Source organism: Apium graveolens, chromosome 5, assembly GCF_009905375.1.
Source record: "Apium graveolens cultivar Ventura chromosome 5, ASM990537v1, whole genome shotgun sequence".
NCBI lineage: Eukaryota > Viridiplantae > Streptophyta > Magnoliopsida > Apiales > Apiaceae > Apium > Apium graveolens.
Genome location: NC_133651.1, coordinates 284,235,816 through 284,255,282, shown reverse-complemented (window position 1 = coordinate 284,255,282; position 19,467 = coordinate 284,235,816). Strand labels below are relative to the sequence as shown.

The 19,467-nt window shown below is 31.8% G+C and overlaps 1 protein-coding gene across 2 annotated transcripts; it reads left to right on the top strand.

Moving 5' to 3' along the window:
• The first annotated feature begins 10,717 nt into the window (after nucleotides 1-10,717).
• Nucleotides 10,718-14,264, top strand: LOC141659090 (trihelix transcription factor ASR3). 2 transcript variants are annotated; one of them, XM_074465828.1, is made up of 4 exons: nucleotides 10,718-11,539; nucleotides 11,636-11,698; nucleotides 12,015-12,059; nucleotides 13,684-14,264. In XM_074465828.1, exons 1-4 carry the CDS (start codon nucleotides 10,930-10,932, stop codon nucleotides 13,977-13,979), a joined length of 1,014 nt encoding a protein of 337 aa, XP_074321929.1. In that variant the 5' UTR covers nucleotides 10,718-10,929; the 3' UTR covers nucleotides 13,980-14,264. The 2 variants fall into 2 exon arrangements, with proteins under 2 accessions (XP_074321929.1, XP_074321930.1); XM_074465829.1 differs by lacking the exon at nucleotides 12,015-12,059 and having other exon boundaries at nucleotides 10,724-11,539.
• The last annotated feature ends 5,203 nt before the right edge of the window (nucleotides 14,265-19,467 follow it).

The window sequence follows — 19,467 nt, the reverse complement described above, 5'->3', positions numbered from 1 at the left end:
TTGAGTTGATTTTTTAAATATTAGCTATACATATAATGACACAATTAATGATGTGGTGGAGTGGTTGAAGATGACACGTTAAAACTTTTTCTCTACAAGTCGCGTGTTCGATCCCAAGCACTTGCAATATCAATAATTATACAAATTTTCAGATTTCGGGTTCGGGCTCGGGTTTCAGGTTCGGGTATGTATATCTAATTAAAAAAAATTCGGGTTTCGGGTATACCCGAATCTGATCCGAAATCCGATGGATCGGGTTCGGGTATTCATTTTCGGGTATTTTTCGGGTTCGGGTCGGGTTTAGGTATGGATAAAATTTTTAGGTTTGGATATGGATTCTACAATACCCGATCCGACCCGATTTCCATCCCTAGGAGGAAGGTCAACCCGATTCTGACAGAATGGGAGATAAAAAGTCTTGTTAGTACAGGCTAATGCTCTTAGGATGACTAAACCTTTTACATGAGCTGGAGTTGGGCATCAAGAGAGTCAATCAGTAAACCTAAGACTGATAAACTTCAATCTTGCTGATAGTCCTAGTCAGAAAGTCAATGTTGATCACTTGGACGGACTTGAACCAGTGAAGACTATACTGAACAAACATGATGGCTCGTAAACTAAGCAAAGGATCTTACTTTTACTGCAAGGTGATCAAGTTCAAGTTCTATCACTTGATGAACTCTTGATCATGACAACCAAAGAATTGAAATATATCCACTACTTGCTATAAGGTGAAGATAAAGCTTCCAAAGAATGGTCCAATATAATTCTTGCTACTATCAGGAAAAGGATACTTGATAATGGTTCTCATTATTTTGGATCTTAAGTTCCCACTTACATGAATTTCAAAGAGCAAGAAGTCAACACGAAGAAAGGAGGAGATGTGATTTAGACTATCCTCACACAAAGACATATAACCATGAATTCTAATGGTCCTAAAACTTGTTATGTGTCACTGGAGGAATTGATGATTGAAAGGACTCCTATCACAAACTTAAGAGCCTCTGTCTATCAATTATCTGAAGGAACTGAGTATGAAAAGAACTTGAAGATCAGACTAGAGCAAATAATGTTGAAGAAGATTGATGACAGAGTTAAAAATTTTGTTCAGAGATACTGCAGAGTCTATCAGGAGATATGAAGATCAAATTCTAAAATAAATTAGGCTCTACACTCTACATTTTGTCTCTCTAGTTTTTGCCACTAGAAAACACTTTAAAATTTATGCTTATTCTGCAAAGCATAAATTTGTGGAGGTTGTTGAAAGTTATCTATGTCAGGAATTAGGATCTGCTATGGAGTCATGATCTGTCAAGATGTAGCCAATCAGGATTTGTCTGACAGTCAGGATTTGTCAAGACGTCAGGATCTGATGTAGTCAGGATATGCATCAGGATTGGAAGTCTGTCAGGATATGATCGTATAAGTCACAGCTACATGATAAATCATAATATGCTGATTTATAGGATCGTGGATGTTGATTTAGATATGTATAGAAACTAGATAAATTATATTGTAACATATCTTATAATTGATATGAATTGATGGTAGTTATGTGATATATAAACACATACTCCCTCCATCCCTCCCAAATGTTTACATTTGAGTTGGACACGGAGTTTAATAAAAATGATAAAGTAGCGGAGATAAGTTAAAAGTGAGTAAAGTAGTGGGATCGATTAATATTATATGTATAAAGTGGGTATAGTGGAGAGAAGTAGTGGATGTAGTTATTTTAAAAATTATAAAAATTTTACTATTTTTGGAAAATTTTGAAATGTAAACAATTGGAAGGGACATCACACAAAGGAAATTGTAAACAAATGGGAGGGACTGAGTGAGTATTAGGTTATCACTTTGTGGTGTGCACAACTCGAGAATTTTCATAACCTAGCAGCTCTTAAGAATATTGCTATTAAGAGAGTTTTGTAACAGTTTATTAAATATCAATATAAACTTTTATTTGATTAAACTGTTTATTGTTATTCTTAGTTTACTTCTTTAATCAGTCGATTTGTCTGATAATTGTATCAAACACCCTTACACAATTATCATTACTGGGTAACAAAAGAAAATAATATGTGAGAGAAAGAAAGAGAAAAAAAATTATTTGTGAGCCAATCTATACTATATTATAATAGCCGAAATAGAGATAATTTGGTTCAACGGTTTGGTTCAACGGTTTGGTTCAACGATAATTCCCTAATTTTGATTATTACAAAAATAGATAAATAGTGTTATATATCTAATAAACTACTAAATTATTAAACTACTACTAAATATAGTATACTTATCCTACTAAACTACGAATACAACTTATCATATTATTAAAAGTTATAAATAATAGTGTTACATATCTGCTAAACTACTAAATTGTTAAACTACTAGAAATAGTCTATTTATTCTACTAAATTACGACCACATGTTATTCTATTATTTTTATTATAAATTTATAATCATTATATATTTATATAAATATTTTAAAAATATAATATAACTTGATAAATAAAAATTTAAAATATTAATGGAAACCCGTGCATCGCACGGGATTTATGCTAGTATTATTAAAGAGAGAAAAAGAGTATGTATGAGAGTCTCAACCAAAACAAAACCAAATCAGCATCCAAGCAATTCGAAGAAAAAGAAAAAATAAGTAATTATAATTGAAATTAAAATCAACCGAGAAAAGAAATACCGATTTGGAGAAGAAGACAAGAAGAAATAATAATCGAAATACATATTTTAAACCTAACACGTGTAATCCATCATGATCGACTATGTATTAACCTATACCAGATCGAAACATAACGCATAACGCTTGATACCATGTTAAAATATAGAGAGAATGGAGAAAAATAAGGTTTTATTAATACAATTTGTTCTTGATTAAAATAAAAGAGAGACTTATATCGTCAACAACCAAATCATCCTAATAAGAAAACTATTATAATAATGATTTATCCAATAATAATAATATGAAATTTATCAAAAATACAATTTTTTGTAAAATTATTTGCGATTTTATCAACTTCTAAAAAATATTTGCAAATATACGATATTGCATAATAGGTTGCATTCAGTTTAAATTGTGCAACTGTTTTAGTTTGCATGTCGTGTTGCATTTTATGTTACATTTTAGGTTGCAAATTTTGTTATAAATATGGTTACAAAATTGCAGAACATATTTTTGCAAATATTTTTAAAAATATATAATATTTTCATCAAAATTTTTTAAAACTTGGATATTTATAAAAAATTCCCTTTATAATATTATATATATATATATATTAGCATTTAGTTCTTCAATTTTTAATATCGAATATGATTACTATTTGTTATCAATCTATATTTAAACTGTGTCTGGCCATAAAAATGACATAAAATCGATATAAAAAAAATTGTAAATATTTATTTTAATTTCCCATGTATACGTAGCTTGTATAAATTGTTTTTACTATTTTATGTCATTATAGATATTTTTCTTCTCAATTTTTTCATAAATGGTCTATATTTAAAATTTGGTAAAAATTATTAACTCACAGTAAATTGCAATTTAGTTGATTATTTAAATATATATTATTTTAGCAAATAGTGTGTACACCATAGATGTTATCCAAACATTATAAACAAATGAATTACGTGCAAACAAATCTAAAAGAAATATGGGAATGTTTATTTCCACGAACAAAAGCCTTAGATAGTAGTTTTTGTTATTGACAAGCTATAATTACTTAACTACCGGTAGTATTTCAACTTAGGCGATAATATATAATTGCACTTATAATTAATACTAATTTATAACCCGTGCGATGCACGGATTGCTTTTAACATTTGATAATGTTTAAGTTAAAAAATAAATTGAAGAACATAATAAGTTATAACAATATATGTTTTATAATAATTTGAAACTTGACTGAAAATAAATAATATAATATAATATGTTGTTCACCGGACTCGAACGTTGAACATGTAGAAATTGTTAAAATAAAGAATATAAAAATTTAAATATAATAAGTTCTTGATGGGGTTCGAACCCTGAATTCATGAGAGCAATTTAAATATTAATATAATAATATTTTATTATTGCATCCAACGGTTCTCATCTTTCCGACTTTAGATCTGACGGTTGTTATTTGTCGTACCAAACAACTTTACCGAGTAATCGACTACCAAACAGAGTTCTGCTTATAATAGTACAGTATAGACTAGCTTATAAGCATGCACGTTTTATTTTTAATACTTAAATAATTTTTAATAACATGTTTTGTTTTAAAATTAAGAATATATTAATATAGATTTTAAATAATTGAAAAATAAATTGAGAAATATTATAAGTTATAATAATATATATTCTATGATAATTTAAAATTTCACTGAAAATAATTAATATAATATATAATATATTGTTTAATATACTCGAACCTTGAACCTCTACCGAACAATTGATCAACTACCAACTACCAAGAGTGTTGTACTTATAATAGTATATTATAGGATATATATTTGAATATTGTTTATTTCAATTTTTTTATTTTAATATATGATTTTTATTAAAATTAATAAATTATAGAAAATAATAATATATAAATTATTTTATTCATGGAACTCAGTAATAAGTATTTATTTGTACTTTTACAATTAATAATTATATATAAGTATATTATGTCGTGATAGTTTTTGAAACTTAAATATATAGTGTTGTTAAAATATTTCTTTACATTGTTGTTATCTCATCTATTTATTCTAAAATTTAATAATCATTATTTTTGATAAGCAATGTTAGGAATGTTTTAGTTAAAATAATATTTTATCATAATCAAATACCTTCATTAAAATAGGTTAAGTAAACAAAAAGAGGCTAGTGTCCCAAAATACATCCCAAATTTATTTTCGAATGAGTCTCATATTAATACATGTGAGTTTCAATTTATTTATAAAGAAATGATCAATAAATTCATACATAATTTTAGAACCGTTTTAGAAATCAGTTCTTAAATAAAAATAATGCCACCTTTCTTATAATATAATATAAATAAATTTATCTCGGTATCAAAATTTAGTTATTGTGTTAACAAAATTTTAATTATTCAATTTTAATAATGCAATATAAATTTGGATATATGACATTAACTTCATAATCTTTTTTATTCATCTACATAATTGAATAAACAAAAAATTATGCACATCATCAATTGATTTATATATACTTGTATAAGGAGAACACTAAGAAGAATACACGAGGGCGTGTTTTCCTGTCATATCATTCTAATTTTTTATTTTTTAAAATTTTATAATTAGCAAATATTAAAAATTTGAAATTAACTCATATTTTGGTCGACTTTCTTCTTAACAAAAATTATCAATCTAATTATACTCCTAAAATTTCTCTATCATATTAATAAATTTTCCTCTTCATCCTATTATCATCCTAAAATTTCTCTACCATATAAAAGAATATTCTACTGAACTTAAATTACTATATTATTATACTCCTGTAATATCCCGTAATTTTTAAATATCGATTAATAATAGAATAATAGAAAAAAGTATTAAAATTTGATTAAGATTAGGATTTAAAATTGAATTAGAATAACATGCCTAAAATTTGGATCAGATTCTAATATGGATAACTTGTAGGTTAAGAAATAGGGTTTTGTATCGTTATAAATACATTCTATTCGTCTTCCTCGTTTTAATCATTAAAATTCGTAGGCCTTTATTCATAAAATTCAGCAGTCTTGTAAAATTCGTAGAAAATTCATCGTAAGTCGGAATTCAGTGATCCTGGACTTTTCGGAAAGCTCTTTTCATTCTCTACAACTTTCGTGTTCGTATTTTTCAAGATAACATCGTTTAGAGGGTCAAAAAGGCTATATTCAAATCTGGTGAGGCTTTGAGGTAAGTATTTTCTTGACTTACTTTTATTTTCGGAAAAGTTTTGATACTCTGATTTTCGAATTTCGTATAAGATATAAGAATTTTGTTTCAAACTGTATAAGAAATAAGATACGAGAATCTTTTGAAACCCAGTCTCTACGCTTTTGACCCCCTCGTAATTTACGCTATAGTTCCGGAACTAGCCTTAGATATCCTTAGTAGGCGCACGAGTGTGCAACTTTAGATACCTATTAAGGGCGCGTAATTATTGAACTTTAGATGCCGACCACTGGCAAAGTGTGGTATACGAGAATAAGAATAAGAATAAGATGCCGGTTACTGGCAAAGTGTGATCGTAGATCAAGGCTGTGGTACTTATAAAAATTATCGTTTCGTTCTGTTTTATTTTGTTCTGATCTGTTATAAAATCTGTTCTGTTATAAAATCTGCTCTGTTCTGTTTTAAATTCTGAATTTTAAAATATAAAACTTTGGGTTGGATTTATTTTAGAAATTGTTTTTACAAAATTATTATTATTTTGAGAAAAATCGTTTTATTAAAAACACCCATTATTTTCCGGTTAAATAGTTAATCAATTTGTACTTGCTGGGCTGTATAGCTCATTACTTACAATTTCAGGTTTCGTCCGAGATTCGAGTTGAATAGCATTGGAGTTCGAGGACCTTAGTTTTGGAGTAAATTGACTTTTGGACCGTTTCCGTTAGCTGCGCTTTTGTAATAGTCACTTTTGTAATAGGATTTTGGATTAATAATTGTATTAGAATTTAGTTTTGTATTTAGATTTAATAGTCCGGAAGTGCGGGCCGTTACAGTTGGTATCCAGAGCAGGCTGTCCTTCGGAGTGTATTAGATATGGGACTAGTACATTCTCTAGGATGCGTTCATGTGGACCATAGTTTAAGTTTGACCTGTAGGAGATTAGTAACAATAGACGTATAGGATTGTTGTGAATTTGGGGACCAAATTCTTTTAAGGAGAGTAGTATGTAATATCACGTAATTTTTAAATATCGATTAATAATAAAATAATAGAAAAAAGTATTAAAATTTGATTAAGATTAGGATTTAAAATTGAATTAGAATAACAGGCCTAAAATTTGGATCAGATTCTAATATGGATAACTTGTAGGTTAAGAAATAGGGTTTTGTATCGTTATAAATACATTCTATTCGTCTTCCTCGTTTTAATCATTAAAATTCTTAGGCCTTTATTCATAAAATTCAGCAGTCTTGTAAAATTCGTAGAAAATTCATCTTAAATCGGAATTCAGTGATCCTGGACTTTTCGGAAAGCTCTTTTCGTTCTCTACAACTTTCCTGATTTGTGTTTTTCAAGATAACATCGTTTAGAGGGTCAAAAAGGCTATATTCAGATCTGGTGAGGCTTTGAGGTAAGTATTTTCTTGACTTACTTTTATTTTCGGAAAAGTTTTGATACTCTGATTTTCGAATTTCGTATAAGATATAAGAATTCTGTTTCGAACTGTATAAGAAATAAGATACGAGAATCTTTTGAAACCCAGTCTCTACGATTTTGAACCCGTTCGTAATTTACGCTATAGTTCCGGAACTAGCCTTAGATACCCTTAGTAGGCGCACGAGTGTGCAACTTTAGATACCTATTAAGGGCGCGTAATTATTGAACTTTAGATGCCGACCACTGGCAAAGTGTGGTATACGAGAATAAGAATAAGAATAAGATACCGGCTACTGGCAAAGTGTGGCCGTAGATCAAGACTGTGGTACTTATAAAAATTATCGTTTCGTTCTGTTTTATTTTGTTCAGATCTGTTATAAAATCTGTTCTGTTATAAAATCTGCTCTGTTCTGTTTTAAATTCTGAATTTTAAAATATAAAACTTTGGGTGGGATTTATTTTAGAAATTGTTTTTACAAAATTATTATTATTTTGAGAAAAATCGTTTTATTAAAAACACCCATTATTTTCCGGTTAAATAGTTAGTCAATTTGTACTTGCTGGGCTGTATAGCTCATTACTTACAATTTCAGGTTTCGTCCGAGATTCGAGTTGAATAGCATTGGAGTCCGAGGACCTTAGTTTTGGAGTAGATTGACTTTTGGACCGTTTCCGTTAGCTGCGCTTTTGTAATAATCACTTTTGTAATAGGATTTTGGATTAATAATTGTATTAAAATTTAGTTTTGTATTTAGATCTAATAGTCCGGAAGTGCGGGCCGTTACAACTCCCAAAAAAATATTTCTATATTAGTATACTCCCAAAGAAGAAAGGAGAGAGGGTTTTTTAGGCTTTTATATTTATAACATTTATTAGGAATTTTAAACTGATCAACAATATATAATAAATCCAAAACAAATAATTTGAATATTATTTAAAAAGCCGTTACAAAACGTGACTTGGTAAACTAATTCAAAAAAGAAATGACCATACTTATATGAAGTAGATTAGATGAGGGAGACGTGCCCCCTCTTAAATCATTTCGTTCTATTTTTTAATTATTCCAATTTTTTGAGTTAATATGTATCAAAAAATACAATTACCTTATATTCTACTAATATATTATCATTATTTATAATATTCTCCAAAAAATTTTACAACATCATCCATTAGTATTTAATAATAACAACAAAAAATCTTAATTAACTTATATTTTCTAAACTTTATCCATTTTCTTCTTAAATCAACATACCATCATATTTTTCTTCCAAAACTTTTTCTTTCTCTTTTAATCAATTTACCATATTAATATTTTACTAAATTTTCCTTTTTCAATACCATTTTTCCTCTAATATTACCAAACTTTTCATTTTTGTAATTTATCAATTTTTATTCAACTTATCGTCTTAATATTTTTCTGAAGTAATATAAATATTTTAAAAAAAGATGTTATATATATATATTTATTATTAACTTAGTAAAATGTTATATATATATATCATTAAAGCTATTAAAACGCAAATTGAAATTCAACTGAATCAGATTATTCTCTCAATTTTAAACATATTTTCAAACAAAGGATAAGAAAGAAAATATTTTAGTACTCAATTATTTTTTATTACGTACATTTTTTATGTTATTAATTTAATTTTTTAATTCAAAAATATAAATATTAATTTATTATAATGAGAGTGGGCCTAAAATACACGTGCAACAATTAATATAACTGAAATATATAACTAATTTATTTTATTATTAACACATATTTATGTATATAATTTTTTAAATATTTTTATATAAAAAATAATATATATAATCTTTGCGAATCACGGTTTAGTTGAACTAGGAAAATATGATTTATAAGTTTCTTGCTATTGACTTAATTTTTTTATATAAATTTCAGTTTTGGCCCATTTACATACTGCAGTTTGCAAAATTTTGACGCAATAAATAATATTATATCCATATGAAAGTATTTGCTTTAAATTTAAAGGGTTTTTAAAAATACCCATCCTCAAGAAGTTTTATAAAAAAATACTATAATTTGAGAAAATCTTTATAAAAATACTCAAAGTAAAAAGTTAGTGTAGTGTAAGATAGTAACGGAGATAAGTGGGTGTTATAGGGAGTATATTTTTATAAAATTTTACTATATTTTGGGTAAGTTTTAAAATGTATAGAATGGAATGAGTTATAGGGAGTATATTTTTAATTTTATTTGTAAAAATCTGATTTTTAATATAATATTTTTATAAAAATATGATTTTTGTGTGTCGAGATTCAATTAAATGCAAAATTAATAAATATTTTCAACTAGATATGATCTCGAATACAAACAAAAAATATCTGATTAATTTTAATTATATCATAATTTTACAAATATTTTCATATCGGAATCCAACAACAATCATTAAATTAGTTAATAGAATAACCAGAAATCGTTTTGGTGGTTTTTGAAGCAAATTAACATTTTTCTCTAAAAACCCTAATGAAAATCGGCCGTTATTCATAACTATCATCCATCATTCACCATCCACTTCTTCCATCAAATTCACATCCGTCCCATTCATCCACTCATCCCTGTTTCCTCTATTTCTAAATCTTTAATTTCTATTATAATAGTTTTCAATAAAATCGAGATCTAAATCCTTTTGGGTGTGATCTTGTTACCGTACCCATCTCTTTAGGTTGTTGATTGTCCCCAATTTTTGGGTGTATGTCTTGTTGCGTTTTTAATTTGTTGTCATGTTATATTAAAAATGATTTCTATGGTGTATTGGGAGATCTGAGCAACCCGCTTCAAATATGAAATTGTGGTACTTATCGTGAGAGCTCACTTGCACAATAAAGGATTGTTCAATATATGGGGCATCTGTACCCCCAACCTCAGTTGGTGTAACTGATGGATATAAACACGGGTTTATCACCGATTTTTTATGTGCGCAGGTCAATTGTGTTTCTACTATTTTTAGGAATAATGGTATCGACTGCATTGCTCGAGAAACTTTTATAATCATTTTTATTATCATGAATATTTATATTCTATCTGTTAAGCAGTCTGAAAACAAAACGGCTATTTGTTTAGTTCGGTTTTTGTTTCATAATGTGGTTGTAGTTGTCAGTTTGAGGATTTGTCCTGACTGTATTTTTATGTTTTATATTAAATAAAATCTTATTGTTCGTTTAAAAAAAGTTTATAGAATAAACAAAGAGAAAATTACTAATACCAGTAACCAAAAAACACTGCCTTTTTTTAGGATAAGTAAAAGGCACTTGTTAATATGGTCCTCTAATAAAAGGGAAAAAGAAAGACAGGGGGCTTAATTAGTTGAGAGCATCATTATTAGGAGGAGTATTAGTAATGGAATAACAACTATACTAGTAACAGGCTACCCAATGAACGTTTAATAATAATATATAATATAAATATAATAAAATAATAATAATAATTGTGTGAGAGAGAGGAGAGAGGGGGGTTGTTTGAAAGGGAGAGCAGGGGAGGAGCGCTTCAACGGCGTTACTTTAATTACAGTCCTTCCCTGCTGCCTAGTGGTGCTGCCACTTAATCAGGTTTAGCGTCTAAAAAAGCCAAAGGGGGGTCGAACCGGCGGGGTTATGGAAGCAGAGGGTGAACCGCCGTCGGCCGGCGACGAAGCGAACCGGGTGGCAAGACTGCCACGTTGGACAAGACAAGAAATATTGGTGTTGATCCAAGGCAAGCGTGTAGCAGAGAATCGTGTACGTAGAGGTCGCATGAGTGGTCCAGCTTTCGGGTCGGGGCAAGTAGTGGAACCCAAGTGGGCTTCTGTTTCTTCTTACTGTAAACGTCACGGTGTGAACAGAGGACCTGTTCAGTGCCGTAAGAGATGGAGTAACCTGGCTGGTGATTATAAGAAGATTAAAGAGTGGGAGTCTTGTGGGAGAGAGGGTGAAACTACTGAGTCCTTTTGGGTTATGAGAAATGACCTGAGGAGAGAGAAGAAACTTCCTGGTTTCTTTGACAGGGAAGTTTACGATATTCTTGATTCTTCTCATCAGGATAATAGTAATAATAACACCAACAATCTTCCTCCTCCCCCTCCTCCTCCTCCTCCTCCTCCTCCTCCTGTTTTCGATAGCGGAAGATGCGCTGCCTCTGATGATGGTTTATTCTCTGATTCCGAACAACAACAACAACAACAACAACATATTGTCAACCCTCCTCTGCTACTGCCTTCTACTTCAGGTTGTATCCCCGGTTCAACTACTACTATTTTTTTTCCATTCTCATCTAAATCATATATTTATCGTTTTGCTTTTCTCTATTTATTCATTTCGGCAGAGTTTCGTGATCTAACGGACAAGGAACATCAAAATCTTCCTCAACGACAAGCTTCAGCTCCAGGTCATTTTTGTCTCCTCCCAACTCCATGCCTCCTTTTTTTTCATCATCGCCACTCATGTTAGCACACCTACTATTGTTGTTATTGCAACAACAGGAGACTATACTACACTATACTATACTATACTGTAGTGCTATACAACACTTAAGGAGTTCAAAATCTTGTTGCTAGGTTTATCCTTTAGGCACCTGATGTTCATGCTAGATTTTCAATTTTATATGACAACAGCTCTGACAGGGGTTATTTAAGGAAGAAAAAACACATTTTTTATCTGTGTATTATATTCCTTAGACTGTTAAAAAGGTTTCCAATTTTCAGGATTTTGTTCTTATATCATAAGTGGACTCTCTACTTGGGCATCAGGTTGTCATTTAACACAATCTTCATTATCATTCTAATTCACTGTCACTCATTCTATTTGTGCTTATCTTTGGAAAACTTGATCATATTCTTTAAGTTTTAGCACAACATCATATCCTTCACTCTCACCTTCTCATATTTGCTAATTTTAATTTATGTTAATCAGGCTCTTCGGGTTCGACTGCTGTATTTCTGTTTGATACAGACAGTTAAAGATTGATCTTTGGACTAAAATGTGTACACTTTGACCATTTGAAAGACCACGTATGACATGAACTTGGGAGGCTAAAAAATATGAAAAGAGAAAGAACGACAAATTAGGAAAAAGAAGATGCCTATTTTGCAATTTCTCTTACAAAATCTTGTTAAATTAGAGTTTTATTGTTTGTTGGTGGGAAATTATATTTAGTAACTTAGTATACTTCATCATTGATAATTATGGGGTGTCCACTTGAATAAAAATGAGAAAATTCCTGTGTCCCAATTTAAAATAAAATAAAATTGAGTCCCATACTTGGATATGTATCACGCCCGACATTCCATAACCGAGTCCAAGTAAATTATACTTAAGGCATAATAACCATTATCAAATTCTCCAACCTGGTCTGAAATCCAGTAGATTAGTGAAAATCTGCATCACTTTCTGGCAATCCTTTTCACATTATAACTGATTGGAATTATCAGATTCCTATATAAACACCCAATACCCGAAGTTGACGTGTTTAGAAGATTGTACAAAAAATGTTATGTAGTTGTTCACATAGTTCCTAGTTTAACAATTGTAAACTACATGTTATGTATGAATGACGAATCTCGATAGATAGTCCTATACATTCTTAATACAGATAGTGGTTTTCATCTAATATAGGGAGAATGTTTTCTTTTTTTATTCAAATGGAAAGCTTTGTAAATTTAGGATCATCAAATGTTGAACCAAATGTCAAATGCAGTATTCACGAGATGTGTGGATTAACCATATACATTTTGTGGCATTAAATATTCTAGTAATGACACACATACTTCTTTGAGTTTACCTTTATAAGCCAAATGGCACTAGAAACTCATGGATATGTGATTTAAAAATTATTACATCCTTATGTATGCAAATATAAAGTGCAGTATTGGATGTAGGTAGATATTATGTTCTATGTATTGATTATTGAAGTCCAGATTTCCAAGCATCAAGACAAAGGCATAGCAGAATTTTCTATTACAAAGGTTATATTTTCCTGCTCACGGTTCGTTAACTGACTTGTAATCAGCATCACTGGTCGTCATTATTTCTTTCCTGTTTTTGATATACTACTGTGCGTAAGCAGAGACGTGTGATTAAATGAGTTTGTGCTAGGTTAAGTTGCCCTTTTTGTCTAACTAGGGACAAGAGGTCTATATGAGATCGATTCATACCTTGGAAGTCAGGGTTCACGCATTTGACATGAATGTCAGTAAAGATGTGCTACTAAACTAATAACCAATAGTTTATATTAAAGAAATTATCAATGTCCGCGATTGACTATAAGTGCATTGACACACAAATCCAACATGTGGGTTTTATGGCTCCCTATGTTAGTATAAGCGTCGTTCAAACTAGTTTAGTTCTGCAGACTAAGCTTTTGTCCTAATACAGGTCCTGATGCAGCTGCAACCCATGAGAAGCAACCCTTCTCACGTCCTGATGTAGAAACCACTCGGGAGGGACGGAAACGTAAAAGATCTGCAGCAGAAGGAGATGAGGAAATCTATCTTCAACATCAGTTGATTGAAACATTGGAGAGGAATGGCACAATATTGAGTTCCCAACTTGAACTTCAGAACAACAATTTTCAGACGGATATGGAGCTAAGGAAAGACCATGGAAACAGCCTTATTGCGGTACTTAATAAGCTTGCAGATGCTTTGGGTAGAATTGCAGATAAGTTATAGTCTCAAGGTCCTTGTTTGATTGTACATAACTTTCCTACCTCGATTGAAGTTGATAAGAAGTCCAGGAGATCAGTGCAGTATAGATATTATATACATATATAATTATATTTCTATCCGGACTCAATCCAGAATAGTTTTACAATTTTTTTCACTGATCTTAAGCTTATAGTACCCTTGTAATTAATTCCAATTATCGTATACAAAATAAGTATGTAATCTGAGAGTGCGAGTTTTCTTCGCTTCACACATTTTCAATATATCTCCTGGTGTTGAAAGGGTTTCCTATGCAGAAGTTGTACTGCTCTGCCCGTACATATTTAATATCATTTTTTTTCTCTTTTTAATTGAGGGAATTGCCTGGAGGCACCTAAATTTCATTCAACATCCAAATCATCATCTAACAGTTTTGACACAGACAAAGGAAAGTTCTGCAACCAGACTCTCCTGCCATTAACCCATATCATGCAATGTGCACGTTCATGGGCAACCTTAATACAATTGTGACTAAATAACAAAACGAAATAGAATTAAAACAAGCAGCAACATGACATCTGTCATCCAACATCAGGTGAATATTGTTGTTCCATCCTCCCGCTTGAATGGCGTTAATAATAATCAAACAATCACTTTCCAAGATCACATGACGATATCAAAACTCAGCTGATATATTAAAACCATAATTGATAGCTTTTGTCTCAAGATCACTTGACGATGTCAAGGTCATAAGAGAGGTTATTTGTTTTCAATAGCATGATACACCAAAAAGTCTTAGTTTGGCTTATATTGAAATTACTAAGCTATCATCTGAATTGCAGCTGTAGTTCTTCTGGGACCACCATCAGTCTTCAACAACTTCTAACTCTTTGTGTCATCCTGGACTTGATTGCATAATCAGCTCCCAATCAGCTCCTGGTGCGACCACTTGACAACCTACATTTTTCTTCTGCATTCTTGTATAATTCCTCATTTCCTTCCATTTCTAGCATGTTTATAGGTGTGATTGCATAAATACTCCCTCCATGAGATGGTCCTTGACCCCAAGGATCAAAATTAGGATATTTTGACATCATGACAGTTGCATCTTGCCAGGTAGCTTCCTCAGGATCCCATCGAACTAGCCATTGCACAACTGCTCTATTATTTTTTTTTGGTGCTCCTCTTATCTATTACTGTAGATGGGGAGTAATGGATGGAAAGATGGTGGATTCATATGTAGGAGGGATGGTACTTGGCAGATCTGCAGGTGCTGGCCCGTGATGTTTTTTAAGCATGGACACATGAAAAGTAGGGTGGATCCTCGCGGACAGTGGTAACTGCAAGGTGTAGGCTACAGTTCCCACCTTTTTAAGAACCACAAATTATCCAAAATACCTTGATGCTAGATTCTGGTGAGGTCTGCTTGCTACAGAGAATTGTCTATGAGGCTGGAGTTTTAAATTATCCCAATCACCAACCTCAAATTGCCTATCCGACCTCTTTTTGTCAGCCATCTGTTTCATTTGGTTTTGTGCCCTGTGTAACTGTTCCTTTAAGAGTTGAATTGTATGCTTCCTTTGCTGCAGGCTCCTGTCCACGGTTTCCACTGTACTAGCACCAGGTAAGTACGGCCTATGCAATAGAGGGGTTTGACTGTAAATAACTTCATGGGGGGGGTCTTCTTTATTGTTGTGTGGTAATTGACGTTGTACTACCTATTTAGGTAGATTCAACTTAGTGAATTATGTAGCACTCGACGGATAAGCAAATATAGTCCTGACAGTCTCGGAGTGGTATGACGTGAACAAATGATGTTTAACTCCTTCCAACTTCATGAGTTCAGACCCAAAAGTACTTATAAATACTTTATCCCTGTCCGATATAATAGTTTTGGGAAAACCATGTAGCTTATATATATTGTCCAAGAAGCTTTGGGCAACCTTTATGGCTGTGAAGGGGTGAGGTATGGCAATGAAATGGGTACTTGCTCATTCTATCTATAACCACCATAATGACCTCCTTTCTATCCGATCTCGGAAGTCCCTCAATGAAATCCATCGTGATTTCTTCCCAAATTGATTCGGGTACTGGCAGGGGTTGGAGCAAACCCAGATAAGCAGCATTATCATATTTGCATTTCTGGAAAGTGGAGCATTGTTTGACATACTCTTTAATATAGTGTCGTCGATATCTCTAAAACTTCTCTATAAGCTGTTTTGGACTTCTCGATAAGTCATTATGGAGTTCTCGAATGACTTCTCTATATGACTTGATTTGTGACTTGTAAATATCTTGACTTATAATATTTTTCATAAAACAGATTTATTCAACTCCAAGTTTTTTACAATTTCTTTGAGGCATGATCTTCTTCTAGATTTTATTCTTAGGCTTGAGACTATTTACAGAAAAAAACTCCAGTCTAATCTTTGACATTTATACAGACTCAAGTAATATAGTATAAAATAAAAATTTAGATTATCATACAACTAATATTTAGTGCTGTCAATTTGACTTAGTCTTGTTATGATACAGACATGTCTTGTACAACAATATCCCCCAATTTGTGAGAAAATTGCGTATCACAAATTCATGCTTGGTAACAAGACTAACCCCAAGTTATAATGAAATAATAAAGAAAAAAATTGATAGAATTACAACTTTTATACATTAGGTGATTACATGAATTTGACAGGTACATTCATTACATGAAATCCTCATAGCCTGGTTCCTTTCTAATAAGATCTTTAAGATTTACTAGCACTTGAAGTTCTTCTATGATTTCTGTACCTCGTAGAGATTCTGCAAGCTTGAGCCACTCATCCGGTGAATAACCATTCAGGTAACCATCTCTAAATCTTGAGAATCTGCCAACTTTTATATTCAGAAAGTGTCAATCCTTAAAAAGTCTGTTCATCCCCTTTGCCTTGAGCTCATTTGATCTTTGTTCAAGTCTTGCAAGTTCTTCTGCATACTTTCTATCTTTTTCTTCCTTTTCAACCTTTGCTCTTGCATTTCTTTCATCCCTTTCTCTCACCCATACACATAATACAACCCTCCAAGCCCTTGTAATAGTGTCCTTATCTCTCATCAAACTGATCACTCTTTTGAATTCTGTGGTTGAAAGTGTATCCATTAGGTTACTGCCAAGTAGTGTGAAGGTACCATCATCATAATATATTCTGATTTCTGTATAGGATACACCTCAGATTTTGACTATTTCTTCAGCTAACTGTTGAAAGTACTCATTATCTGTGATGCACCAATTTAGAGGCAGGAAATCAGATTGACCAAAATAGTTCCAGATAGCCCTTCCAGTAACTTGCAATTTCTTTGGTTTTCTTCCAACAAATTTGAAGTAGATAGCCCTTTAGGATGAAGAATTTAGCATTCCAATTTTACCTACAAGTCTAGTGAAATTTGCTTTATCCAAAGGTTTAGTAAAAATGTAAGCTAACTATTTTTCTGTTGGAACAAAAATAAGCTCAATGGTACCATTTGCAGCATGTTCTCTAATAAAATGGTACCTTACATCAATGTGCTTTGTTTAAGAATGATTAACTGGATTAGCCACAATAGATATAACACTAGTATTGTCACACGTAATTGGAATTTTGTGTAATACTAAGCCATAATCCATTAGATGATTTCTAATCCAAAGTACTTGAGCACAGCAGCTTCCAGTAGCTATGTATTCAGCCTCAGCTGTAGAAGTTGATACAGATTGTTATTTCTTCTATACCAGGATACAGGTATTTGTCCAAGAAACTGGTAGCTTCCACTAGTGCTCTTTCTGTCAACCCTGCATCCAGCAAAATCTACATCTGTGTATCCAACAGCTTCAAAACCTGTTCCCTTAAGATACCATAATCCCAAATTTGGAGTCCCCTTTAGGTACCTGAAAAATTCTCTTCACAGCCATCAAATGTGATTCCTTTGGATTGGCTTGAAATCTTGCACACGGACATGTTGCAAACATAATGTCAGGTCTACTAGTAGTTAAATATAAAAATGAGCCAATCATTCCTCAACCTGAAATTTCTAAACTTTTTCCTTTCTTATCTTCATCCAACTTAGTAGCTTTAGACATAGGTGTAGATGCAGGTGAACAATCAACCATACAAACTACTTCAATAAATCCTTGACATACTTAGTTTGGCTGATGAAAATTTTATCACTCCTTTGACTGACTTGAAGTCCAAGAAAGTAACTTAATTCTCTCATCATACTCATTTCATATTCACTCTGCATGAGTTTAGAGAATCTTTGACATAACTTTTCATTAGTAGACCCAAAAATGATATCATCCATATAGATTTAAACTAGGATCATATCATCACCATGCTTCTTGTAGAAGAGAGTCTTGTCTATTGTTCCTCAAGTAAATCCATGTTTAAGCAAAAAATATGATAGTGTGTCATACTAAGCTCTAGGTGCTTGCTTTAGTCCATAGAGAGCCTTGAGTAGCTTGTTCATAAAGTTTGTAAATTCTGGATCTTCAAAGCCAGGTGGCTGTTCCATATAAACTTCTTCTTCCAACTCACCATTAAGGAATGCACTCTTCACATTCATTTGATACACCTTAAAGTTTGAGTGTGCAGCAAATGCAAGAAAGATCCTTATTGCTTCAAGTCTTGCAACTGGAGCAAAAGTTCCATCATAATTCCTCCCTCCTGTGAGTAGCCTTTTGCAACCAACCTTGCTTTGTTTCTGGTGACAATCCCATTTTCATCCATTTTATTCCTGAATACCCACTTTATTCAATTACAATTCTGTTCTTTGGTGCAGGGAACAACTCTCAAACTTTGTTTCTTTCAAACTGATTTAGCTCCTCTTGCATAACAGATATCTAATCAGGGTCAAGTAGAGCTTCCTCAGTTTTCTTAGGCTCAACTTGTGAAAGAAAATATGCATAAAGAAATTCATTTGTAGTTGCACTTCTATTCCTCACTCCAACAGTTGGATCACCATAAGTGCTTCTCTTGTGTGAATCCTATCCCATTTCCTGGTGTGAGTTTGTTGACTTGAATTTTCTGCATTTTCTTCATCATTGGCATGACTTTCAGAACCTTCCCATCTTTCTTCCCCCGAGTTTGTGCTATCAAATTCAGGTGTTTGAGATAAGCTTCCATTTCCATGGATCACTTGTTTAGTTGACTCTTCATCTATTCTGTGATTTATGTTGATTTCATCTTCATCCTCAGAATCACTATCAATATTGAGATTTCAAATTTAAGGGCCTCGGCTTCATTTTCATCAAGGCATTCCAAGCCTAGACACTTGTCATCATCAAAGTTACATCTGTGATTTCCATAATTTTCTTTTATCCTAGCACATAGACTTTATAAGAAGTTCTCTCCAATGAATTGAAAGAGATATGTCCTAAGTCCAATCATGTATGAGGATTTAGGAATAACTTTTATGTAATCTGTTTTGATTTCATTGATATTAATAAAAGGCTTGTTTTGTTTTTATTGCAGGATCTATCTATTTAAATAAGATATACCACAGTTTA

Coding starts and splice junctions, on each gene's coding strand:
- LOC141659090 (XM_074465828.1), top strand. CDS start 10,930: ATGGAAGCAGAGGGTGAACCGCCGTCGGCCGGCGACGAAGCGAACCGG. Junction 11,540..11,635: donor GCTACTGCCTTCTACTTCAG/GTTGTATCCCCG, acceptor TCATTTCGGCAG/AGTTTCGTGATCTAACGGAC. Junction 12,060..13,683: donor ACTCTCTACTTGGGCATCAG/GTTGTCATTTAA, acceptor GTCCTAATACAG/GTCCTGATGCAGCTGCAACC.